We start from the raw sequence: 26,703 nt of genomic DNA, 5'->3' as shown, positions 1-26,703 counted from the left end.
GCCAGAGCGATCAAAGTGTTTATAAAGAAATCGAGTGGCACGCACTTACCATCTGATTAATTGGTTAATTATTAGGTATCCCACGACACTCGAACGTCTTCTCTTTTCCTTAGCTCGTTCGCAGAAGGACGTAATATCATAGAAGTGGATCATAAGATCGATGCTCGTCATCTTCGATGCTTGTGCTCGTCGAGAGTGCGATACACGCGCTTCTCGTATGTATAAAGTGTGTCCTGCGAGCTCTAACGGTCTTCTGCCTTGACCGAGTTGAGCGAGGTCCGTGTCAGATCTCCGTCTTGACTTTGACTCCGTTTTATCGTTAAAGTCATTTTCACGATCGATTCATCGGGAAAGATCATTTTCCCATTTCGTATTCCAAACAGAGCCCCTTATCGATCGTCTGTTAACAGTCTCCACCAACGCGATCCACCTGTTTTCCTCGCGCTCTTCGAGCTTCCTTTTTCATCGTCTGGCAGCAACGCCTCTTGGAGCTCCTCCAATTCTCGCCTTCTCGTGTTTTCAAGATGACGATGTCATTCCTGAATCCTTGCCGCAACCTTATCGAGGTCTTCCACGAGGAAGTACCGGAATTGGATCGTAGGGGGTTGTAGCCTTACCGAAAGGCACCTTCTTCTGGTTCCTACATTTCATATATCGCAACTATCCCATACTCGGTTAACAGGTTAAGCCCCGCAGTTCGATGATCGCGAAGCGTACGTTTATATGGTGTGGTATCGTGTGGGGCATAGGTGGTAGCTTCGTTCTATCGACCGAACAGAGCAGCAGCAGCAGCAGCCAGCAGCCAGCAGCAGCTCGTCCCGTGACCTGACCTCGTCTGAACCCTCCGTTCCACTCTACCTCGCTCGCTCTAACACAATCACCTTCCATACTTCCACCTCCGTTCTCTACGGTACAAGAACCCTCCCTGGCACTTTCTATACGATATTAGGCGGCCAAACTGGAACAACGCCCGAAACTCAAGCCCGACACACCGCCGCGCCGGTCTGTGTATCGTCGTCGATGCTAGCCAGAGATAGAAACATCTCCCTTGCTCTGTCTACGAGTACGAGTCATAACGGACACCCTAGATTTTCAACCATCTCCCTGAGGATCGAGGGGAAAAGGATCCTTGGAAATTTCCATTTACATTTCCATTTCCAAGCAAACAGCTTCTCCTTTGTGGCAATCGTGTAGATTCGATAGGTCGATTCATTCTCTGCTGATCGGTGATCCGTTCTAATTGATTTATAGAGGCAGAGGTTACTCGGAAGTGGCCCGAGGTGTTTCGGTTATATAGCTTTTCCAGAGATGTTTCGAGTTTCGAATTAAAGGTCTTAGCGTATCTTTCCAATCGTCTAATGATGAATTAGAGAATAAGCAAACCCTCGTAATTCTCCTCGACGTGGTTTGCCTTTTTGGCAAAAATTTACGACAAACTTTCTCCGTTTTCCATTTCACGTATTCTTCGCAGCCAAATCTTCCTCTTTCTCGGTAGGCTTATTTGCGAGCGATGCCAGAACCTGAATTCATACGGCCCATTCGAGTATTATTATGCATTGTTACCGCCCGGAGCACCACGAAAAAAGTCTCTCTGTGTTCCAATGTGTCCAGAGAATACGGTCTGATAACGTAGATCGCCATGAGTGTCACGACAGGGATGAACAATGAGCCCTTTACAGCCGTTTCGCTCCTCCTCTTTGCTATACTCTCTGTCTACAAAGTTTCTACATTGTTTCTACATTGTTTCTCTGCTGAAATTGGTAGAGACACCGAGGAAAAACTGGGGAAAAAAATAAAATAAAAAAAATAATAGAGTTTAGTTGTCGTGCACTCTCAGGGCGAATGAGAACTCGGGGACCATTTTTCGAAGGGGGTCAAGGGTACCCCGCGCCCCCGGGGCTGTCCTTATTAACATTGACCTCTCTAGCTCTCTATCTTTTTCGAACAATCTGAAAATGTCTCTTACTAAAAAGCTCCGTGACGCACAACAGCCCCTTTTCCCTGCCAGATGTTTGCTCTTTCGAGCAAGCGCTATGGACCGGATCGAACGAATCCAGTATGCAGCCTAATCTTACCACTTGTAACCAATTCGAGACTCTCTACCAATTCTTAGTATCGAAACGACGAGTTACAGATGTGACATTTACACGAGACCTATAGTTTAGAAAATATTCACACGGTGGTCGTTTTAACTGAACCGTATTAAATATATTTAATTAATGAATCTCAATTTATCGGTGAATTTCGGTGGCCGTTGTTGCCTCTCACCTGTCGATCATTAACGGTTCGGAGGAGCTTGAAACTCGATCACGAAGATATCGAAGATGGACGCGTGAAAAGTGTGACGAGTTCGTTCAACGATGCATCTTTTTCTTTTTCTTTTTCGTTCAACTGCAAGTGACCCTTGCGTTGCATTCTCATTTCGCGAGCCGGTATTCTCACAATGTCACGACCGTCGTGCGTGATTCCGGCACGACGTCACGGTCCCATTGACACCGACCACAGGCCACCTTAAACACCTATAAAACATATTTCGTGACCTCTTTTTCGTGTAATTCGACGAAACAGAGGCTTGTTCGTCGTTTCCGGTGACATGAAAGCACCGATACAGGCCAGCAGCAGCAGCAGCAGCACGCCTGACAAACCGTTCACACGTTCCCTATGATATTGTATGTATACGCGTGAATTCGTAAACGATCGGTGCGTTTCTCATTTTTTACTGATTTGAATGCTTCGGGTATACGGCGTACAATCGAGAACAGCATGAATAATTCTTTTCTATTATTTCTTTCGTTTCTTTTTCTTGAAACACGCGAAGCTTACACGAATTTGACGATGGTGGTGCGTGTGCGCATCGACGAAGAATTGAAATCGGAGGCGTAGCTGTTTGTGTATTTTTACACCGCTAAATTGAGAATATGGCCGAGTGAACGTAAACTAGTCAAGGAAGCATTTTGACATTGTTACGTGTGATATGTATAGCATTATAATATGTATAGAAAACTTAGGATTGGAATCCCGAACAGGAGCGTTTCCTGTAGGAGGGAGCCTTGGGGTACCCGGCGGTGAACCATCGTTCTAGCACGGCACGAGGTCGCGGAAATACTCGAACCGGTCCGAAGGTATACGGAAACGGTCGAGGCGCGGCGAAGGCGTACGAGGCCGTAGCCAAAGGGGTGGGGACTCGCGAACGCTCAGTAGTTGAGCTCAGTCGAGCCAGCGCCGTGATCGGAGTTGGGGTAGTGATTAGCGAACTGTGTACCGAGCAGACGTAACAGCTCTCGGCGTCATAGTCGCTCCTTAATCACGCGCACACGGATTAATTCGGTCGGCTGGCAGAGCGAGGTCGATTATTACAATTAATCGCTCGTTTTTTTTTCCTCTCTCTCTCTCTCTTTTTATCGCGCTTCTCTTAACGTCTCGTCGAGCACACGTCCGTTCGTCGCATACAGTTTATCGCTACGCGTTATTAACCGTCCCCGCCGTTAAACTGACTATCGCGAAGGTCCTTTTTTTCGCCAAGTCTATCAGAAATACGGCAGTGAAAATGAGGTAGTGACAGTGATACACAACAGAGACAGGGAGAAGAAGAGAATCCCTGGCTACGTGTAGGCGCGAGGACGCCACGAGTTTACTCGAGAAAATCGAAGTGAAGGAAATTAGGGAGAGGCTCCTCGAAGCCAGCCCGGAAGTTATGACGAGCTCGTGTGTTCGAGGACGAGGAATATACGCGCATGTGTCCAGTGGGATTTAGTGTCGGCGATAAAGCATTCTTTCCAGATCTGGATACCTTGCTCTCAACACCTACGGGACCTGGATTATCTCATGCCAGGATGGCGCTGGCGCGGTACGTACTTTCCATTCGACACTCGAATCTCCTCGTTACACTTTGGGTGGGTGGGTCTTTCTTCAAAATATGTATTTGCTTTCTTTTCTCTCGTTTACTTATCTTATTAAGTATCTTTATTGATCCGATACCGACCACCGATATCGTACACCGTGTCTCCAACCTTCAACGCTATGTTATTTAATCATAGAATTGGAATATGATTTTGTTAGATTTATATTTTCTGAAAATTCTTATAATAGGTATATCGAGTAGAATATCTTTTTATCAAAGATTAGCGGTGTTTCTTTGTTTTCAAGTCAACTTCTACACCGCGGATGCCGGTATCTATCATAGAGTGCGCGCTGGTCAACGACCCATCCCTGCCATAACTATAGTCAACTGATTTAACAGATTTATACGTTCTTTGTATATTTACATAGCTATCGAGCGTTGGTTCGTTGTTTCGTTGTTTCGTTGTTTCGCGCCAACGCGTACAACGAGAAGTCATACCGGTCGTTATTAGTTTGAAAGTTCTTGGTCAAGTCGCTTGCGTGGCGAAGGAAAAGACGTCAAGGTTAATACACCTTTTTACGTTAAGCCGACCTTCCGAGTACGATGCGGGCTCCGTCACGGTTCGACAATCTGCCTTTATACTGAAACGTTTGACCGTGAATACGTGGTCGATGGAATTTCAAACGTAGAAACCATTAACGACGGCCTTATCTTCCGGTCTCTGCGTTCTGCAAAATTTAGCGATACGCAATGATACGTAGAACGGTATCGTTGCACGCGCGCATGCATGTGCTTTCGAATCGACTCGCACGGACCTGTTTGACCGTATAACTTGCAAACGATTCGGTGACAAGCGCAGCCGTGACAGCATATCGTTTTATATATTACTTTCTCTGTCAAAGCTTTTTATCGGCGACGATATATGTATGTATGTATGTATGTATGTACACCGCGTGGCGCGGTAAACAGCCTTCGCCGTATACATACATATATTTACGTGTATTCGTGTACGATCGAATCGTGACAGAACTGGCAATGAAGCTTTCTACCACCAGTCTTCGTATCCCTTCGAAACAACATTGCCTTGTATTCTAACTGTCGACAGTTAGAATTTATTTCTTTGTGGTGTCGAACGTTCGTTTATCTCGAGCCAGGTTTCGTCTCGAAGGCCTCTACATTGTGATACATATTTCGTTGAAAGGGGCGGGACAGCAGCGTACGTAACATTTATTATAGTAATTGAATGTATCGAATTAAAGAAGTCGTGTACGGGTCGTTCGCGCGGCTATGTATGTAGTTTCAACGATAGACCTACTACATACTTGACGAGGGCTATTACTCATTACACTTCCTGCTGCGAGAGAAACGCTATCGGCCAATGGCGATGAATCACGAGGCTATAAACAGATCTTCGGCTTCATAATTATAATTTAATGAATGCGGCCACCGATGGATTGTGTCCTACCACCTCACCTGCTGATAACCTTGGCATTGTAAAATCGAACGTTCGCGCGAACTTCAAATCAATTCGATACGATAGAAATGAAGTATGTACCTTTTATTTAAACGAAAAGTGTTCAACTATATTTTTATAAATTGATAAAGACTTTTTTTTTGATTTCCTTAGCATTGATATCGTTCCTAAAACAAATACTTTGAAATATTTATGAACCTTGAGGAATTTTTCTTTTTGATAAATGGTGAATTTTTAAGAAACTTGTTATTCGTTTGACCTTTCTTGTTTTCCTCGTCTTTTACATATTTATTCTTTTATATATTAAGGAATGTAATAATTTTGGACGTATTAACGCGCTGTAGTATTAGAAAGAGAATTACTTCGACCTTATACGAGGGTAGAACAATGTCGATCGAGAGAGAGAGAGAGAGAGAGAGAGAGAGGGAGAGAGTCAATCAATTCTCATCGTAAAGTGTTTAATGTAATTTTCCTAGACATTGATTGATCGTAGAACGTCGAATGATTCGCCTCGAATTATGTTAATAAAACTACTTTTACCCTACAACACTAGGAATATTAGTTAAGGATTAATTAACAATTACTTTAATTACGTAAATTTTTTCTGAATAATTTTACAATAAGATTCGTATAAGATTTGAAGATAAAGATAAATTGTGTCAACAAGCGATATCACAGCATTAAATTAACGTATACTTGTTAGAAACAAGTTTACGGTTACTTTCAGGTATACATACTTAAATCAGCAGAAAAAGCAGAGTCTGGAGAAAATATTATGATTCTAAATTCACATTGTCAGGATCCTTGAACGTTCGAGAAAATATTTGTCAAACATCCGTATTGCCTCGAATGTCAATCGCAGAAATAACATGTTTCTCGTTCGGGGCCGATGATAATGCATGTATTTTAATTAGATACGCATATTGAAAACATTGATACTTACATTTTAATCTTAATTCAAGTTGAAGGCAAATCGTATATTTGTTTCGCATAATTTTCATTTTTTTATTATCATTATTATAGCTCGTTGAAACGTAGAATTTTTCAACGTGTAACGCGTGCTGACTACGTACCGAGTTAGATGAATCGGTAAAGCTTTCGACCTTGCCTGGCCCGTTATCACGTTTGCGTCACAATATTTTCTCGTTACGAACGCACAAAGCCAGAAATCGCTTTGAATGTTGCCTGTCCTTTGTCCCCTAGCAGCTGGCCGACTATCGTTCTTGCCTTGCTCCTATTGTATATTCACCAGTATACTCTATCCAGTTTGCTAGTAGACGAGCAGTAGAGAGGAGCAATCAGTCGAACGAATAAATGCTATCTTGAAAGGAAACACCTGTTCCCTCGATACGATATCGTTTCTTCCGATTTCTATTTGTTATCGGTAATACAATGTCTTAATTGTATAGTAATATTACGAACTTTAGAATCTTTCAATACCGAAGGGGCCAGGGTGAGTCTATTATTAGTATACTATTTCATTACCTAATCGTAAGTAAATATTTCAAGAAAACGGCAAGATAGCAAGTAGAATTCCGTGTCTCTTTTTTTCTGCGATTCAATGTTAGAATGTAAATTGATGACGAGAACTCTGTTGTAACGTTACGAGAAATATTTTAAACCTCTCCTCCTAAACGCGTTACATAGTAATGAATTTTGATGTATTCTCTGAGTTGTATTCTCGCGTTATCGTGGTTCAGATATTTCTTGAAAATTTAACTTTTTATAAGCTTGAAACAAGAAACAGTACATATGTAGTTGGATAGGATCGGTATGTTGTTGCGATATAAATTCCTATTTGAAACTAAAGATTCTCGGTAGAATGTTAGTTATTCTGTTTTCAATCGATACTTTTCTAATCGTCTTCTCGTTTCGCAAGGTCAGAGAAAGAAGAAAATTCTCACAATATTCTAGTCCAAGGTGATGAATTTGCCCGAAATAGAACAGCTGTTTCTTTGAAATGCTATCGATCTTTTCGCGTCCTCAACGCTTCGTTAACGCGATCAACGATATGCAAAATTTACATCTTTCGACGAAGGTTAAAAATCTTGGCAAAAATGCGCCATTCCATTTTTTCATCACGGCAGAGTTTTCAATTCCGAATTCCTAATCCTCGACTTTCATAGACGAAACTCGGAGCAACGAAATTTCAATAATTATTTAGAAAAAAAAATCTGCATAAACGAGAGAAAATGCTGTGCGCGCAAAATTGTTTTCCCGAAAACCGTAATTCAAGGTTGTTCAGCAGTAAGACGAGTCACGATATCGTAACGATCGTATTGCATAACGAACACGCTCGTTATCGTTAATGTTTTCCATCGAGGACTTGACATTTCTGTCACGAAATAAAAAAAAAAAAAAAAACGGAAAAGGAAAAGGAATGAAACATCGGATGCATACGTCTCGGCTACCTGTTCTGGCAAATTGCAATACTAATTTCAGTAGCGAGTTTCGATCGTTTTTTTTTTTTTTTTAACTTACTTCCGCGGTTGCAGACGATAAGAAATAAGATTTTTATTTTACATTTTTATCGATTTACGAAATTGTTTATTTTTAAACAACCAATTAATTTCTTTCCACCGAACTACGAATTAACTGCATTATTTGTTTCGGACGAGATAGATGAACTCTGACCCGTGAAAAATCATTGTGATGTAATCATGAAATTGCTCAATTAACGTATTACAAAATCGCTCGCGGATTATGGTACTCTATAATTAAGAATGGTTTAATCGTTTATTTAAGAACTGTTATAAAAAATTGCCTGTTTTTCCCCTTGTTACCGTAAGAATGCCAATATCCGTGTACTTTAAATTTATAATCTCTTTTACAAGAGATACAACGTAGCAACCCTCTCAGGATACAACGAAGAAATTTTTAATAAAAATCTTGCCTTCTTTTTCCTCCAGAATCGTCGAAAGTGTATCTATGAATCATAAATTCGACTTGGATCAATTCAACCGGATTATACACGGTTTGCTCTTGAATCACGTGTTGTTGGTCATCGAGAGCTGTATCGATCGTTCCTGTCGTCAATTTAAAATCTATTCATCGTAGTCACACGCCTCGGTAACCCTCCACCCTAATACACACAACTCCCTGAAACCCTTACTTCGCCTAAATTATATCCAAGGATGAAGCCCCATAGTCGGTTTGTCCCTTTGCACGCGCCGTCGAAAAAAGCAACCCCTAAGCTCAAAACCCCAATCTCACTTTCCCATAGCTTTCTTTTATAAAAATTAGTCTTCAATGTCATCGTTCGAACAAAATACTCGCGTCACCTACTTATCGCGGGCACGAATTAACCTTTACCTATTTGCGTGTTTAGCCGTTTATGTAACGTTTCACTCCCCTTGCCCCTCGATCACGTAAAAAGTCCCAGCTATCTACGTAGCTTTGAATATCAACTTTGAATTTAAATGCAGCTGTGCGTCATTGACTCTGTGCGTTTAGGACTCCAAAATCTTGTTCCACCGATCGTATAGAATCTTCTTCCGGAAGAAGAAACGCGTCCACCGTGTCGGTCGAATGACTCGTTAACAGTTGCTGACGAGTCGGGAAATCGCTTTCAGTGCTATTATTATATCGCGAGGAGAGAGTCGAGGCCAATCGATGTCCGGTGCACGATGAAATAAAGCCGAGCACAAAGAGGAGCAAGAGGAAGGGAAGGAAGGAAGGAAGGAAGAAAGAAAGAAAGGTTATCCCTCGTTAGAGGCAACCTTCGCTTTCAAGGGTACAGGGCCGCACGTTCCCTTGCTGTGTATGTTGTACGCCTCCCTTTGCAGTTTCGTGGAATGCAAAAGCTTTTGTCAGGCCAAAAAACTGCCTCACGTTTTTACGAGCCCTCAACCTTTCGCTTCTGTGTCGAGTTTCACTCGGTTAGGGCGATACACCCTTCGTTCGGTTTCTTGGAGGTGGTTTCTCTCTCCCTTTTTCTCTTCCCTTCTTAGGGTGTGTGGGATCTTGATGCTTTCTTGAGTAGAAATAGAGGAAATTTGTTGGGTCGATTTCATTTTCTTGGAAGCAAAATGTATAATTTTTCTTTTTTTTTTATATTTACAACACTCTTGGGCTAGAAAATTTCTTTTTCTACTAAAACTTTTGCGAACCAAGAAACAGGCTAAAATAACCATCCATTGCCCTAAGATCCTAAGCTTCTCTTTCGAAGGAAACTACCCACCCTCGTTCCTCTTCCTTTTCCTTATATACACAACATTGTTTCCATAGAAAGATGGTCTGTCTGAAAGCGTTGTCGGATTTTTGGATATTTTTCTTTGTTCGACGTACCTTTTGCTTGTGTCAATAGAGGTTGTTCGGTTCTTTTGAACTAGGCAAGGTGGTGCGCGCGCGTGTGTAGTCAGGTGTGTTGGTGAAATGGTTTGTCGACGATGGTCACAAAGATTCCTTGGGTCTGTTTGCTCGAATCGAGGTGGAATCGAAAGTGAGCGGGTTTGGTTTCGTTGCATTTTTGCTTAGCTTGCGAAACTACCACGCGATTATGAAACTTTTCTATTAGCCGGGATGTTAGTCGTGACTTTGTTTTTTTTTTCTTCTTTAGATAAAAATGGGTGAGAGAGTTTAACGGTCGTTTCGGGAATTTCTTCGCCTTCGTGACGAAGAAAATTGCAAGCCAAGGGCTAAAGTACCTAAGTCGAGCTTCCACGCTCAGCGTAAAGTTTCTCTCTTGTTCTCCAATTAACCCGAATTACACTCCGGCCTGTGTGCCGGACAAAAGCTCCTTCCCAGTGCTTCTCAACTTGAACCGAACGCCACCGACTAATTGCACAATTAACTCGGTGAATTAATTCCTTCTCCGTCTTCGAACCGTTCTGTCGGTCTCTTGCCACCGTCACGATTACCAGGAAATGGAATCTCTTTGAATCTGTGACACCTCGCAGTGAGACAACTAATTGTGTGGAATAAAAAGTTTCAAGTTTAAGAAATATTTGAAATTAGATATTCCCTGAAAATAGAAGAAGGTTGCAAGGCGCATTTCTCCAGCGGGCACAGCTGGGGAAGGACTCGGTCGTCCTTCTAGGGCCACATAGGACTTCTTTTCTCTGGTCGCGTTATATCCTGCCAAGGGCAGAGGGAAGCTCCCTGGAGGCCCGACTCGTTTCCAACTGGGGCCACTGGCCCCGGTACGTGGGATATACCGGACGACCTTGGGCCTCACGGCCAATTTGCGAGGTCCATTCCCTGCAGATGGGCCCTTACACCCGTCTTATTAGCCAACCTCCTCTCCTACGTCCTCGGCATTCTTTTTTCAATGCTGCTCACTTTTGCTCGCGTTTAGAATCTCTCAAACGACGAAATTTTCAGTAGCCATTTCTATCTGCAATCATACAGACGCATACGGTGCGACTGAGCGAATGCTATTCCACGTGTCGTGGAAAAATCAATTAATTTAATTGCACCGAGCGAACGTGCAGCGCCTCTACTTGACGCGTTGACATTGAAAATCTTAAACGGCGATCGAATGACGACGACCACTTCCTTTGAAAGTTCGTCTTTAGTTTTCCTGCCATTGCGGAAACGTGGCTCGAGCAGGTACTACGTAATTGCAGCGAATAACAGCAGGCTTGAAAATATCAATTCATTAGTGATATTCGTTCGTATTTTGTCGCGGCGAAACGATGAACGAGTAAGTAGTTTATCTTCGGTTTACATAACTTTTCGCCGAATCGCGCGATTCGATTCGATTCGATGCGAAACGATACGGGGGTATCCCCTTGCGGGGTACCTTAAAATGTTCTCCGTCGCGTCGTTTACACGCGTTAAGTGCGGGCAAATTCCACGATGACATCGTTACGAGCGTAATTTAATAAATTATCGTTAAATGTTAGTAAAAATTTCCAAGAGTTGACGAGCCTTAATTCAGAAAATTCTGAACGGAACTAAAGTTGAAAATGCAAAGAACGGTTAACGAGCAATTCCATATCGCTCGTATGTACAAGCGATGCGTCGCGTCGCGTCGCGTCGGTTCATTTTCCCAGGTGTTGTTTCACGACACGTGTCCATTAAAGTCTCAATGTCAGCGTATGCAGAGGCACGTAGAGCGATGAAACGTTCTGCTCTGTTCGCTGTTTTATCGAGAGCATTATCGTACGACACGAGCCCTGCGCGTGAAAACAGCCAAGGCTCACGGTCTCTTCGGTCTCTCGGGACTGGTTCTTCTTCCGACGATGCTTCTGGCTCCTTCTTCTCCTTCGTCGAGTTTCGTCCATGTACACACGCCTTTGCTCGCTTTTATTCCTCTCGTCTCGTCGTTAGCGACAAGTTGGCGCCTCCAAAACCAAATCGTTGTCCGTTGTCATCGTCGAACCGCCCTTGAAGAGAGTTAGCCTTTGTCTTATCATACTCAGCTTGCGCCAGCCATCAGCCTTGACTTGGCCCCTCTTTTTACTCCTCCTCTGCTGACTGCGCTGTGAAAATCGACCGACCGATGGCAGCCATCTCCCACCGAATTATCGCTTCTAGTTCCATTTTTCTATTTTCCCCAGTAGTGGAAGGGTGATGGTATTTCGATTTGGACGGGTGAGAAATTCTTATTGCGATCAGTAAAACTCGTTACGATAACGATTATCTAATAATATGATTATATAATTGTAAGTTTGTCTCCTTCTACTGTACAAGATAACCGATTAATCGATATTCTTATTGAGATGGACATTTTCCTACCTCTTTTTGCTTGCTCGCTCGCTGTCGTATCGCGTCGACGACGTACATATCTCGGGGAATTTCAGCGAGTTTTCCGGCGACAGCGGCCTCGTCCGGTTTCCGATTTCTGTCGACCATCTCGAGTTTCGCGTCTTCCATCGTCCTCGTTTCTGTTCTCGCGTCTATTCGTGTTGATGCCAATCGTTCCCAGCTGCAACGCGAATTTATTGAATTTACCGTGGAAAATTGAAATGATCCTCTTGAAAAAAGTATAAAGGATCGATCGTTACGCCAGTCAGAACAGAGCTGGACCAAAGTTAGGAAAGGCAGCTTTGTAACGGAATGAATAAAAAGGGATTTCGTAAAATCGATTCTATAGAAACTTAGCCAGACGTTCGTTCGTTCGTTCGTTCGTTCGTTCGTTCACTGTAATTGCGTTGTTTCGACTTAGTATAGGCGGTTTTCACCCAACTTCCTCGTTTTCACCGGTGAGCACTGTTCTACTTTCCCCTGGGCTGAGCGTTCTCGAGCTGAGCCCACGCCTCCATCGTTCAACAGATTCGAAATCAGATTGACAAATTCACTCGATTGACTAATTGCTCATTTTTAACGAGGGTATAACACGTACCTTTCACGAAATTCTCTGCGCCTTTTAAACAAGATACACCTCGTGTTTTCTTTTGCACCTTGCCAACAAATTTTTAGAGTCTTCGTTAACTTTTTCGACGCGGTTAATAAAATGTTCATAATTTCTAAAATATTTATAGTATCGAGTCGTGTTTTGGTATAGCGGGTTACGAGAGAATTTTCTAAATAAAGTCTCTGTAGTTCACCTGGAATCATCGTAAAGTCATTCATCTTCCGGCAAAAGAGTGTGCCCCGAATAGCGGCGTCCTCTTCCCCCCTTTCGCCTGACGCTTCTCTCTGTATCTAGCGCAAAAGCAACGTGGGAGTAATGTGGAAGTGAAAGTTGGAGCAAACTGATGGCGGGGAGCTAGTGCAAAAGGCGCCAGTTAACGTGTCCACGGATAAGAGGTTTAACGAATGGATGTATCACCATAGATTTATATGATTTTCGCTAGCTTTTAGTACATATTAGTAGGTATCGTAACCAATTTGGAAAGTAGCGAAATAAAAATTTTCTTTGCTGTTCCAAGTTGGTTAAACTCGGTGAAAATTAAATTGATTGGCAAAAAACGGTGTTACAGAGTTTCGTGACTCTCGGTCGATTTCCAGCGCGAGGGAAATGCAAGGTACTTTCTCAAATTGTCTTTCACCGGATTGATAAAAATGTTCTATCCTCTTTCAATTCGATCGCGTTTCAGCCAAGTAAAAGCAACGTAATCGCGTGATTTCTCTTATCTGTTCGTCCACTTTTGCTGTTCGCAAAGAGCCAGCTGAAAAGTGAAAGGGGATAATGAAGCTTTTTTTATTGTTCCGAATAGCCGATCTGTCTTTTGGAATATTTCTTTGTTATTTTGACAAATAGATAATGCGTTGAACGCCGAGTTAAATCGCGTTTCCTTGGAAAACACGGGGCAACATCCGTTGCGGAAACGAACCGACTCCTTATCAAAGAGGATTTACCTTGTTTCGGTATCGCGGTTAACCATATGCATACGCTTTTTCCGTTCGATCGTACGTGTGTTATATGTGTAGGTACACTCGAACCACCGTATGTAGTTCACCTTTTAATGTAACGCAAACGGCATCCGTAACCGGAAGCCGGTTTGTCCTTTGGAAGGGGATAAACACTGATATTAACCCATCCGGTGTCGCAGCCGTTCGTCAATACTTTTCTCCACCTATACCGAAACAACTTAAATAGTGGACTTCCGTTATCCTGTCCGATCGGTCGATAAGAATCGAAAGGTTAAGACTAGAGCAAGCAAGCAGGCAGGCAGGCAGGGTTCCTCGAATTCCAGGCTAGAGGCAAAAGCTTGTAGGTCCGATGAACCTACGAGGCTAATGTACTCGACTCGATGATGCTCGAACAGTTCCGTACTTGGCGCACGTGAGTACCACCATCGCGTGCCCTGCATACCCTTCTTTCTTTTTCTTCCTTTTCTTCCTTTTCTTCCTTTTCTTCCTTTTCTTTTTTCCTTCCCTGTCTTCCCTTATCTTCTCTCCTCGAAGAATAACGAGACTCGTTCACGTCACCTTGTTGTTGCGGCTCGATCAACCGTGGATTGACCTTCGTTTAAAGAATTCTTCTGATCGGTTCGACCTCTAGATAGATTGGATTCGCTCGATTTCATTCCAGTAGTATCCTTCGAGGAGATGGAACTGAAAATAACCCGTTAATCTGTATGTATATTTTTTTGTTCCAGACTTGCGGTGAGCGACTGTGCGCCTCAAACGTCGCGGGTCAGCTCAAACTTGCACAGCAGCAGTAGTATGGCAGTAAGCCGTGTACCAAGCCCTCCACCGCCGGAAGTGAACACCCCTGTGGCAGAGAATTGGTGTTACACGCAGGTACGCAGCTCAGTATCAATATTCTTCTCTGCTTCTTAATCGTAAAACGAACAATTTCTTTTGATTTATTTATTAAGATAGAGATCGCGGATTGGTAATAGGAGGGACTGTGATTAAAAAGCGTGTAGGGTGTTTTAGTCTGAAAATGAGAATGACCTGTACGGCAAATTTCGCGAATTTCCACGGGAAAACATTTCCATGGACGAGGGAAAGGTCCAGAGATGAGGGTAGAGAAGAGAAGAGCGAGATATCTAGTTGCAGGTCATTCACATCGCGAGGGGACGAGTAGTAAAAATAGAACAAGTGCGCCAGGAGCGCGTGCTCTCACGCACAACCATGAGGACGATCGTATCAACCATCCAGCTGAAGGAGATATACCTCTTTCTAACCAAAATCCAACGTACCTAGACCCCTGAAATTAGATAGTTAGAATTAGGTTTGCTAATTAGGAAGTAGCATCGAGTGGAATTTACTCGAGTGCATTTTGATTAGCAAATGGGAGACAGGATGATAAGCAGGTTGCAAGAGAATGGAGTCGAGGTTTGGCCTGTAATTCGAACCACGCTTTCTACGCTTTTATCGAGCCCATCGATCGCCGGCTACCGCGAGTTGCGACAGATTCGACGGCGATGGTGCTATTGCTGCGATTGCTGCGATTGCTGCGATTGCTGCGCACCAGGCTCTCCCGGTTGCTGCTGACGAGGCGAAATCGGCGTGCATTACGAAAGTTAACTGGAGCACGAATCGACTTTCGATTCGGTCGGTGTTAAACAAGCCTCTCTCCAGTCACCGTGGTGTGCTCTCCTGAAAACCGAGAGTACTCTTCGATCGGTGCAACAGAGGAGTTTCGCTCAACACTTTCGAACCCGCTGAGGTAGCGTTACCTCACATTTACAATTAGTAGTAATTAGCTAATGAAAATTCTTCAGAGAACATCAAAGTTATAATGTATCGCGTTGCTCTCTTCAGAGAATTTCTTAATCGTTCTATACCTGATAGAGCCACCTGAGACGATTATCGCTCGTCGCTTCATTTACATATCGTTATCTCTTTTGAGACACGTGTTAGTCCCATAGCACTTGTCTCCTCGTAGGGTAAACGCCTCGTTATCTCGGACACCGTGGACGATTTTCACGGCGATTCTTCGGATAGGATCGTTTACCTCTGCCAAGGTAGCTACATGCTCGAGCACCGTGTCCAGGATTCAACCGGAAGCTTCGACTTGGTCTGCTGCTTGAACCCGCGCACGCCGCTCCCGTAAACGGGCACGGGTGATTCAAGGCCGATCGTCGACGACCGCGGGTTGAACGACTCCCGGGGCGTCGACCGGCTCTCTTCTCCTCCTTTTCTTCTATGCGGAAACACATCTTCCTCGAGATTCTCTATCACTTCCGACCACATGCTTTCGGTCAGCTTCCTTTTCTACCTTTTCTAGACAAATTTCATTCTTTTTATAATAATTTCACCATGCCAGAGTTAAAAGGTACCCAAGTGTTTGTTACGAATTTACGAGCACCACCAATATATATGTAAGTATGATGTAGCAGATGTTGAATCTGTCTGATGCACGTAAGAGCCTCCGCCGAATGTTATTTCATCTGAAAATAGCATCAAAAGTCCTCCTTCGAATGATGAATTATATCTGCCGGCTTGAAACGTTCTACGTACTACATACATATGTATTTCTAATTCTCGAGAAAACTTGCTGAAATCTTACTCCAATTTCTCTATCGATCGAAAAGGAAAAAGATAGTTGGTCGTGATCAAGGAGGCAACGATCTTTGACCTAGCTCGTTCATGAAACGCATGATTCAAGGACAATTATGAACGATCATCGCGAGTTGAACGACTTCGGGGCCATCGACCGTATACACCTCTGGTTCCTCGTTTGCCATATGTTCCAAGGAAACGAACGAATCATATCGATATTCTCTCCTCCCACCTGGATAGTTTAACAGTACCCCAAGGCCCGGTTAACAGTATCTTAAGATTCACAGGTGACCACTGATTTAATAACAAATCATTCTGTTTGCAAATTTTCTACTTTTTTCCCCATTGTATTTTATTTAATTCTCATTATCAGAAGCGTTTCGTTTATTCGCTGTTTGCTCGATCTAATTGCCGATCGAATTTTCCAGCATCGTCGTGCGTAAATCTGACGTAACAAACAGAGGGGGTCACTGTGCGAATACCCTGATCGTGGCTTAACGAAAGGAATACACATGAACCTCGTGTTCGAGGGGATCAATCAAACGTGTAGGCAGACTTGGACACCGTCCAACACGTACTATTACGTAGAGGATACGGAATTAGATTCGAAAAATAATGCTGTTCGATCTCTACGAGAGCATTCGAGATACTTTTATTCTTTTTTTATAATACTTGGTCACTACATTGGAAAAATATTCGTTGAAAAGTTTAATTGAAAGAAAGATGTACCGTAAATGAAATCATGGTAACGTCCAAGTCAGGCCCATAAGAAGATTCATAAGAGTTTCACGGTTCACATGGAACGAAGAAACATTTTCCGACCATGAACCGTCGTAAGACGTAACTGGTTACGAGATTACACGTATAACAAGCGTACGTTGAACCTACGAGATAGCCACCGAAGGTCACGCCAAAGTGTGAGGATCGTCGAACTTGGTGTGCGCACGCGAGTACACGAGCACACCACCTCTTTTCAACTCTATCTATATCACCTTGGGGGAAAAGTAATTCGTAAAAACCTATTGAGCAGAGACATCATTAGGTTGTTACAGAGTTAATGATCAATTTCAAAGTATCAGAAAATCCCCCAAGTGTTACGGGGCGTATCGATTTAAAGGGCTGTTCGTTAGAAAGCGAACTAGACAAACAGATTGGACTTTGGTCTGGACTTGGTTCACCAAGGTCGTGTACTGATGTGACGTCAGGGATCATTGACTCCTGGGGGCTCGACCTCGGTTTCTTCTTCGTCTTCCTCCGCCTCTGTCTTCTCCTCGCTTTCGTCCTCTTCCACAGTTTAGATGGTCCATTCGAAGGTTTTCCTTTGGTCGTCACTACTGTCAGCCGGAAGTTGACCTATGCATCGTCGTCGTCGTCGTCGTCGTCGTCGTCGTCGTCGTCACGTTTCGAAACGGAAACGAGCCGTGTCCAAGATCGATCGTGAAACGGAACCGTTTGCCACCTTTCTTTCATGCAACTCGTTATGCAACTGATGATTATCCACGTTGACACTTGGAGAGCCTGTTTTATTTTCTTAGATCGTTGCGCAAGAAGAAGACTAAAACGTATTTTTTTTTTTCTTTTTTTCCAATAATTACTTGATATTTGAATTAATTCCAAGCTTTTACTTTTAAGCTATCCATGAGCTATCAAGGTGTTAATATTAATAGCAACGATGAACGCGTTAATTATAAGATCAATTAATCAATTAACTCCTTTCCCGTTTACATACATGCGTCAGAATAAAGATATTACATAAAGGTGTTAATAAATTTCACAACCCATCTGAACGATGCCGAGTTTTATCGGACCATCGTCATCGTTCAATCCCTAGTGCATATTTCACGAGCGTAACGAGCATCGTAAAGGTTAATTCCTTTTTTCTGCGCGTTTCTTCCATTTTTTTTGTCAAGGTAATTACGTAAGAGATAGAAGTTCAATTCGACCCTGGCTCTCTGTCCTCTCTCTAGCACGTGCTTTCGTACTTGTAGTACTTCTCCCAACTAGGGTCCGTCCGTCCGCTAACATACAAGGCCATGGATCAATTTAGTCGTAGGAACCTTCGACGTTTCTCTCGAAAAGAACTTCCTCTCTTCGCCATGTTCTTTCTCTTGTTTTCGAATCACGCAACGAAACTAGCGAACAAATATATCCGAGGACGAGGATATACCATTTCGTGCTGTTTCAAAAGACACAAAATTTAGCAAGCTTGCGGAATATTCCTCGGTTATATCTATTATTTCAACTACTATAATATTCTAATTGGGTAAGTCAGGAAATTTCTTGAAAATAACGAGTGAAGAAATAATAAGTTTGTCACGTTGTTAAAATGGCTCGTTGAGAACGAAAAGAAAAAAAAAAAAGAATTTGGATAGCCTTTAGCGTAGAGATAGATTAAGCTAGCTTCCACGAGATATATTCTGACGTGGTGTCGCATTTGAAGGTCTTATGTGCACAGGTGAAGGTGGTTAAGTTCAGCTACATGTGGACGATAAATAACTTCAGCTTTTGCCGTGAGGAGATGGGAGAAGTGCTGAAGTCGTCCACGTTCTCAGCTGGGGCCAACGATAAATTAAAATGGTAAGGTCGCGGATTAAAGATTACATATGGCTGTGTTTTGTTCGTCCCCGAGCGACACCAGTCCAAAGATATTTATTTCTTAATATTTTTTTTTTTTTCCAATTCCATTGTAGATCAAATAATCCAACAGAAAAAAAATTGTTTAAGATTCTTTGCATTGCATACCAACTATACGTAATATTTATGTATACATTAAATTGTTTTATCAAATTCATACTAAACTTTGCTAGGATGCAAACTAATTATCACATCTGCAGTAATTAAATGAATACTTTCAGAATTTTAATTCACGTTTACTTATTATTTACTAAATAACATTTCTTTTTTTTTAATTATACACTAAAAAATGCGAAGGTCTCAGCGTATTAACTTTAACATCGTGTTAAATATTCTGTGCTCTAAATGTGCATGAACGCGATATCGCGTGTTGCCTGATCGACATCCCATCATTTCTGTAAATAATAAAAGCAACGAATCGAGAAAATGTTGAAAGAATCAGGAATTTACATATCATCGGTATAATTGATTTTAGGTGCCTAAGAGTGAATCCTAAGGGTCTGGATGAGGAGAGCAAAGACTACCTGTCTCTATATCTCCTTCTCGTATCGTGCAACAAATCCGAAGTCAGAGCAAAGTTCAAATTTTCTATTCTTAATGCCAAAAGAGAAGAAACCAAAGCAATGGGTAAGTTTTGAATCATGCGAAACGGATGCAATGCAGGGTATTTTAAAAGATTTTCCTTTTTTTCAAGAAATCGTCAACACACACACACACACGCACACACGATTTACATCGAAGAGTTACAATTAAAAAAAGAAATAAAACATTCTTTTTCTATCCACACAGTGTAAAAGCAATGGTTTTTTTTTTTTTTTTTTTTTTTTTGAAAATTATGAAAGGGCTTGGAAACAGCACCGAAGATACGTTCTCTGTTTCTCAATTATACCCAGTTTTGTGCTAGTTTCAATGTCTCTTTCAGAAATAATCAAGTCTTTGTTCAAGGTGAATGTAATTAAAAAGAAACCTTGTAACTTTGTGCTTTCAGAGAGCCAACGTGCTTACAGGTTCGTCCAGGGTAAAGATTGGGGATTTAAGAAGTTTATTAGGAGAGATTTCCTGTTGGACGAAGCGAACGGACTGTTGCCCGACGATAAACTCACGATATTCTGTGAGGTATATACCTTTGTATGTTACTTAATACTTGTCCAATTTTACAAGTACCGTGTGCGACGAACGAAATAATATATACTGGCTATGTGATACGTTTGCAGGTCAGCGTGGTGGCGGATAGCGTGAACATTTCCGGTCAAAGTAATACTATACAATTTAAGGTGCCAGAGTGTCGGTTGCCGGACGATCTGGGCCTACTTTTTGAAAACCAAAAATTCAGTGATGTCACGTTAACCGTGTGTGGGAGGGAATTTCAGGCGCACAAGGCCATACTTGCAGGTAGATCCACTTTCAAAATGCTTGTAAAAAAAAAGGAAAAAAAAAGAAACATTCGCGAAAATTAGCATATTTGATTTTTATCAATCCAGCACGAAGTCCCGTTTTCTCGGCGATGTTCGAGCACGAGATGGAAGAAAGGAAGCAGAATCGGGTGGACATTACCGACGTAGATCACGAGGTGTTACGAGAAATGTTGCGATTCATATACACGGGAAAGGCAGCGAATTTGGAGAAGATGGCAGACGATTTGTTAGCCGCGGCGGATAAATACGCGTTGGAAAGGTTGAAAGTGATGTGCGAGGAAGCGCTTTGCACGAGTTTAGCCATCGAGAACGCGGCGGACATCCTTATTCTTGCTGATCTCCATAGCGCTGATCAGCTAAAGGCACAAGCCATTGACTTTATCAACACGTGAGTCATTTTTTTTTTTCTTTTTAGCCAGCAGAGTAAATTTCTCGCCACACTATCCCTGGCTCCAAAGGTGATTGAAAAAAATTGTTATACGCGTTTTTCTTCTTTCCTTCACTATTATAGACACGCGACAGACGTGATGGACACAGCGGGTTTCAAGTCGATGGTAAACTCTCATCCGCATCTGATAGCAGAAGCGTTTCGCGCGTTGGCCACTCAACAAATTCCACCGATCGGACCGCCCAGGAAGCGAGTGAAACAGAGCTGAAAACAATCACCGTTGACACCGGGCACGACCTCCACATCGCCCCCGCCTATTTTGCATCCCTCATGACTTTTTTGTGTACAGTGATACGACGAGTAGTGCTAAATAAATGTTTCCTAGTGCGCCATCCTCTGGTCCACTTTGAAAAAGGAACCGCGACGGACGATTGTCGCCGTGATTCTATCCGACCGATATTTAATCGTTCGTTAGATAAAAACAACAACAGCTACAAAATAAACACAGGCGGTCGCTCTCTCTTTGGCCAGTTCGAGGCAAGATACACAGTAAAAAAGATCCATGGCTAACATAGACTCTGTTTATATTATAATTCAGTGAAATCGTCGACGTTGAAAAGGGAACTATCACAGAACACACAGATGGAGAATGGGAACGTGTGCCACGCTGCTTCAATCGCGTATACACACGACGAGAGGAATCTCAGGATACACAAACAGACACAATGATGCACGAAGGAAGTTGTGATAGACGTCGATCCAAGACGATTAAAACAAAAAAAAAAGAAAAAAAAAGATTTTGTTCCTTTATCAAGAAAAAAATTGTACGGATCAAACGAGAATTTTTGTCCCACGCTTGTTGGTTCGTTCGTTGTGGCGCCACGAGCAAGGAAAAGAAAAACATTAGATACTATGTTTATTAAAGATAGTGATTTTTAGTTTAAAGAGAAGAAAAAGAACGTCGAATTCTTCCAAGGACGGAGAAAAATGATTCTAGTTAGTGTTTTTTATGATCTCTTTCTCTCAACATGTACGACTACTACTATGATTATTATTAATGCTACACAATCTGTGCCCCGTATTTTTGTATATTTTTTGTCTGCAGACACCGACCTACGTCCTCTCTTTATGCGGCCTTTTCTCCTCGTCCATCCCTCATTTCCTACCCCCTAATCCTTAGGCACAGTTTGTTTTGTTTTCTCGAGTATTGCATAGTAGATGCAGTGATAGATTCGAATTATTATTATTATTATTATTATTATTCTATTATTATTGTATTATTATTATTATATTATTATTATTATTATTATTATTATTATTATTCTATTATTGTATTAAATTTAGGGTTGTCCATAATTTATCGAATTTTATGTTGATTATTATTGAAATGTCTATCAATATTTGTGCGCAGGATACATGTGTATTAATTAGACGTGTTATCAAGCATCGCGTTGCAAAAGAAAAATAAATCGATGACACACGTGTTATTAGAAGGGAAAAATGATAAAAAAAAGTAAAACTGGTGGACACACGAAGTATAAGAAAAGCAAAAAAAGATGACAAACTTAACAAGAAATTGTATAAAATAAAAAGTTAGTCAATTATATAGTACGAAGATATTAATCGTTTTTTGTGTAATGAACTATTGAATTGCGAAATTGTGCGTGGTCAATGATCTGAATTATGGGCAACCAAAACCGAAGTAAAGAATAATCATCATTTAGTACCGTACTGGCTTCCTGATCCTCCGATCTAGCTTTACCGAATGTTTTAAATGTGAGATATAATATCTAACCATTACATGGAGTAATGATATTGAAGATTTAATGCCATACATGTTCTGTGATAAGACCACTTGTAATTACCGCAATTGTGTATCACAACCTTTCTAGAATTTCTGACGATCCTGGCAGCCAGTGAATGTATATCTATTAAGGAAACGGTCGCTATATCCGGACAGTCCCAAATCTAGCGTCCCTTTCGACTTTAAGGTTTTTACTGTACATATCTACTGTGTATTTTATAAGAACTGAACCGAACGGAACCATACTTTTAAAATGAAGGGTACAATAACCGACTATATAATTTATTCTATTTTACAGACTGTGCTAAACTCATGTTCCTTGAAACACAAAACACTAGCAATGCTTTAAGTAAATGTAATTGTAATTACGACAAATTAATACGAGATTAGATTGTAATAACGTGTCTCTTTTGATCACGGCATGTAACTACGCGTTTCGTTTGTCACCACAACGATTAACGCGTTTCTCTGTCGCGATCAGAAAGAATGATATATAATATCTCCTATGGAAACATAGTTAGGAAAGGTTTTTCCACCGTTTTTTACACGATGTTTAATTTCAGTCGTAGATCGTTAGGGCTTACAACAAAAAAGAAGAAAGAAAAACGACGAAGCAAGGAGGAAAAATTAACGACGAAATAATTATTGTAAGCGGTTTAAGGAACTGATTTTGGCCGTGATCGCTCAGATTTTAAAGAAGAAATTTAAAAGTGAAAAAATGTCTACGTCCATTCTTATACTACCCATGTTCTATCTTTGGGACTGTGCGGCAAAATATCTCATGAAACTCGAAACGTTGAATGTCTCTTTTTTCCTAAAACGAAAACTAATATTAATCCGTACAACGGTTCGAACAGAAAGAAATGAAACACACAGACATTAGATACAATTCTTTGAACCAATCTGCATGAGCGTATGACTGGATAATTTGATAAACTAAGTACAAGTAAGACAAGTGTTACCTCATCATGAAAATCAGCATGTTCGTGTCGCGCTAGCTACTACTGCGCTGCTGTCTGATACACTTCCGTTGTATATTGCATTTAAACCTGAGAAACAAAAAAAAAAAAAAAGAAAAGAAAAGGAAAGAAAAGCTTTTTTGTAACTGAATAGTTCAGCAGTGGTAGCTCTTCGAAGTACATGACTGCTGTTCATCGAACCCAGCTCATACAAACGTTCATTTTTCCATTTACTTTAAGTCATTGCACCACATCAAATAAATGACATTTTCATTATATAATCATGAGAATTTTACGTGATTTTTCTTCATTATCCCTGACTGCGTGTTTCGTTTTCTACATATTTAGATATACAATAGTAAAATAAGTATCTCGAGAGTGAAAATTATTAATTTTTATTTTTAAATTCATCTTCCTAATTTCAAGATCTTACATTCAGAATAAGCGTAGATTTTAATATGATTTGTTATATATGATTTATTACTGGAAAAGCTTGATTCTCCAAGTATGCCTTTCGATCAGATGACTTAGGTGTTTCTGGATAAACTGGTGGTACTTCAAGCATAGATATCTAGAAGATATAAAAATTATCGTGCGATAACCATTCCATAATCAGACAAAAGTTTTCACCACCAAATCAGATAGTAAGTAAATAGATAATATCAATAATGGAATTGATTTTTTATTATTCTTTGCATTGATTCTAAATTTAATTATTGAAGGAAAGATAAACATACCCTGTTGAAAGGTGCTGTGTACAGAGGTGGAGCACTGCAAGCTTCACTGTACGATGGTGGCCTGTCTCTGGATTCGTATAAAGTGTTACATGGTAATGAATTTATATTTTCTGATTCCCCTCGTTGATTACAGTCACTTTCATGGGAACTGTTTTGCGAATACCTTGCGGATGTCCTGTAAATGCTTATTAAAGATATTGGCACTATACACATAGGTGGAAAAACAATGCTATATGGTTTTGTTTTTTCGACTATTCTTTCTTAAAGTTATCAATTCGTACCTGCTGCAACTTTTGCAATATATTAAAATCGCAAAAAATATACCCAATACGAATATTAGAAAAATAACAAGCTGCGTAGCTGTAAGGAAACTCCAATTTTTATTCCTACAAAAAGATACAAATTACATATTTACAAATTTTTCAACTGCATCAAATTTATAGCAACGATGAGAGCGTTTATAAATATGTAGGTATAATAAATCTTACCAGTACAATTTATAATCGAGGAATGATGATCGGTGTATTGCAGGAAAATAAAAGTATAATTAGAGTAAGCCTGAAAATTCTTTGCACTGATTAGGAATATTTTAGTTTTCTTACCTTTGCGTTTGAAGTCAACCTTACACGAATTAGAATAGAAATCGTTTTGATTGCATGAAGAGTCGTTTAAAAGTTGTCCTGATGTATTTACCTCTGTTAAATAATGATAATAATAATAATAATAATAATAATAATAATGTTTTTAACAGATTAATCATTCATCTCGGAAGCGCGTAACGCGCGAACACATTCGTTATAGAGTACATAAAGAAATAAAAATAATACATACCTATATCATTTATAAACTCATTCATTGCGACTATGTTAAAAAGTTGACGCAACCGAGAAATTTACAAAAATTTGACTGTAACTTGAAGAAAATTTATCATTCATTTCACACGTTAGAAATCGAACTTCAGTTACAGAGTGTGTTACAAATGTTAAATGACATTTGTATAACTTTTTGCCAACATTTAACCCTTTGCAAACAGGTACATATGTTGCATTAAACTAAAACACTCAAGAACTTCAAATATAAAGGCTACAATCTTATCAACAGGTAACTCTCTGATAACACGTACAATTAATATTTCTCCTTCAGCTTAGAATACCCTTTAATACATTCTAGTAAAGTGTGTTAACAGGTAAAGTAAGAAATAGAAAGATGCAAAATCGCTTAAGAGTATATTTTGTAATATATATGAATAAATTATTAATAACCGAAAGTCATAACAATTCCTAAGATCATATAATTTACAATAAAATTGTGACTTATACGAGTTTGCTTCAAGTTTATGCTGTACAGTCAATTTGTTAATGTAATTAAAGCTTCCACGACGTTTCCTCCGTGTTCCCTGAGAATTTGTTCGGCTGCTGTTCGACTTATTTCCATGTGTTTTACCTTAAACGGAATAAACATTGTAATTTTCTATAATAAGCAAATGTTATTAACAACAGTTGTGTAAGCACATCTTACAATGAGATCAACATATTCCTTTTTGATAGGGACTTTTAGCAATTCTTTCTCTCTCGCTTTCTTTTCTGCGGCTTCTTTGTTTCGTCGATCTCCGATTATACTTAAAGCCTGTAATAAATAAATTATTGTAAATAGTATATATGTACAGCTGTATGCACTATTTATAGGTTAGGTTTGGTTTTATAACTTTTATGTTTACATTAATGTATCATGAATGACACAATGATAAAATAACTATTGATAACTTTAACAGGATAAATTCGTAAGGTTATAAAAAGTGGTAAAGAAACGTTGTTGACAATCAAAAACACGTGGGGATAGAAGACCAATAAAAGCTACCTACACAAGAGAATCCATCAGACGAAGATATTTCTTTCTCCTCCGCGTAATCGGTTACTTTTTCTAAATCTGCCGCACCGCTGTCATATTTCGCCGCTTTCCTTTGTGATTTTTCTTGCTGTACCTCATCGGAATCACCATTTACATCGTTATCCGCCATTTTTTCCTCTTTATACTACATACTTCACGGTTCATCGAGAATAACAAGATTTATACGATAACTTCAGAGTGAAATCTAATCTTAACAGTTAGTCAATGTCAAGACAATTTATTTTTTAATTAACACCAGGCAGTCTATACATTGATATTATCTGTTTTTTTTTCCATTTCCACAATTAGTTTGTGTGGGCTCAAACGAGATATTTTCAAAATCATTTTGTCATTACACGAAGCAGGAAATATTTATCATTTATGAATCATTCACAAATTTATTTTTAGATAAGAGCGATGTGATAGATAATACATTCTATGTACATAGATAGATAATTAAAATGTTCGATATATTACGTTATTGTATGTGTGTGTTTAAAAAACTGTTATATAAATTCTTTCTGCTATCCACAGTATGTATAAGGTATTGCTCCTGTCGCTTAAAAATTGCGCTCAATTAAAAAAAAAATTAGCAACACCATCTAGCGGTTGGAAACGCGAACTAAAAGTATTGTAATAGGAGAGCAGAAAGGTGAAAGAAGGTATTTGATAAAAAAAAGAGGTGGGCTCCCGCCAAAACTGTGCGCATGCGTAGTGAA

General features: G+C 40.4%; 3 protein-coding genes across 8 annotated transcripts in view; 1 reads left to right on the top strand and 2 right to left on the bottom strand.

Annotated features, from left to right (window-relative positions):
* LOC114877467 (speckle-type POZ protein) overlaps positions 1-23,650 on the top strand; it is a 51,990-nt gene extending 28,340 nt beyond the window's left edge. Inside the window, exons 1-8 of one of the 5 annotated variants that reach the window (XM_046287109.1) lie at positions 3,205-3,847; positions 14,306-14,450; positions 18,616-18,737; positions 19,270-19,421; positions 19,783-19,910; positions 20,009-20,186; positions 20,276-20,597; positions 20,721-23,650. In XM_046287109.1, the coding sequence (XP_046143065.1) occupies positions 3,735-3,847; positions 14,306-14,450; positions 18,616-18,737; positions 19,270-19,421; positions 19,783-19,910; positions 20,009-20,186; positions 20,276-20,597; positions 20,721-20,865 (1,305 nt within the window). In that variant the 5' untranslated portion in view covers positions 3,205-3,734 and the 3' untranslated portion in view covers positions 20,866-23,650. Of the gene's footprint in view, positions 1-3,204; positions 3,848-14,305; positions 14,451-18,600; positions 18,738-19,269; positions 19,422-19,782; positions 19,923-20,008; positions 20,187-20,275; positions 20,598-20,720 lie in introns of those variants that run through there. The other 4 variants (XM_029190086.2, XM_029190088.2, XM_029190087.2 and 1 more) reach the window with 4 other exon arrangements.
* An 89-nt stretch (positions 23,651-23,739) lies between these two features.
* LOC114877469 lies at positions 23,740-25,209 on the bottom strand. Of its 2 annotated transcripts, none has more exons than XM_029190091.2 (5): positions 24,929-25,209; positions 24,700-24,792; positions 24,379-24,457; positions 24,098-24,281; positions 23,740-23,931 (listed from the first exon to the last, which is right to left on the bottom strand). In XM_029190091.2, the coding sequence occupies exons 1-5, from the start codon at positions 24,951-24,953 to the stop codon at positions 23,827-23,829; spliced, it is 486 nt and encodes a 161-aa protein (XP_029045924.1). In that variant the 5' UTR covers positions 24,954-25,209; the 3' UTR covers positions 23,740-23,826. The 2 variants fall into 2 exon arrangements, with proteins under 2 accessions (XP_029045924.1, XP_029045925.1); XM_029190092.2 differs by having other exon boundaries at positions 24,098-24,272.
* Positions 25,210-25,310: 101 nt separating this feature from the next.
* Positions 25,311-26,266, bottom strand: LOC114877470 (huntingtin-interacting protein K). The gene is made up of 3 exons (XM_029190094.2): positions 25,959-26,266; positions 25,616-25,723; positions 25,311-25,540 (listed from the first exon to the last, which is right to left on the bottom strand). Exons 1-3 carry the CDS (start codon positions 26,112-26,114, stop codon positions 25,445-25,447), a joined length of 360 nt encoding a protein of 119 aa, XP_029045927.1. The 5' UTR covers positions 26,115-26,266; the 3' UTR covers positions 25,311-25,444.
* Positions 26,267-26,703: the final 437 nt, after the last annotated feature.

Source organism: Osmia bicornis, chromosome 9 (genome assembly GCF_907164935.1).
Source record: "Osmia bicornis bicornis chromosome 9, iOsmBic2.1, whole genome shotgun sequence".
NCBI classification, from domain to species: domain Eukaryota; kingdom Metazoa; phylum Arthropoda; class Insecta; order Hymenoptera; family Megachilidae; genus Osmia; species Osmia bicornis.
This window is presented reverse-complemented; position numbering and strand designations above follow the sequence as displayed.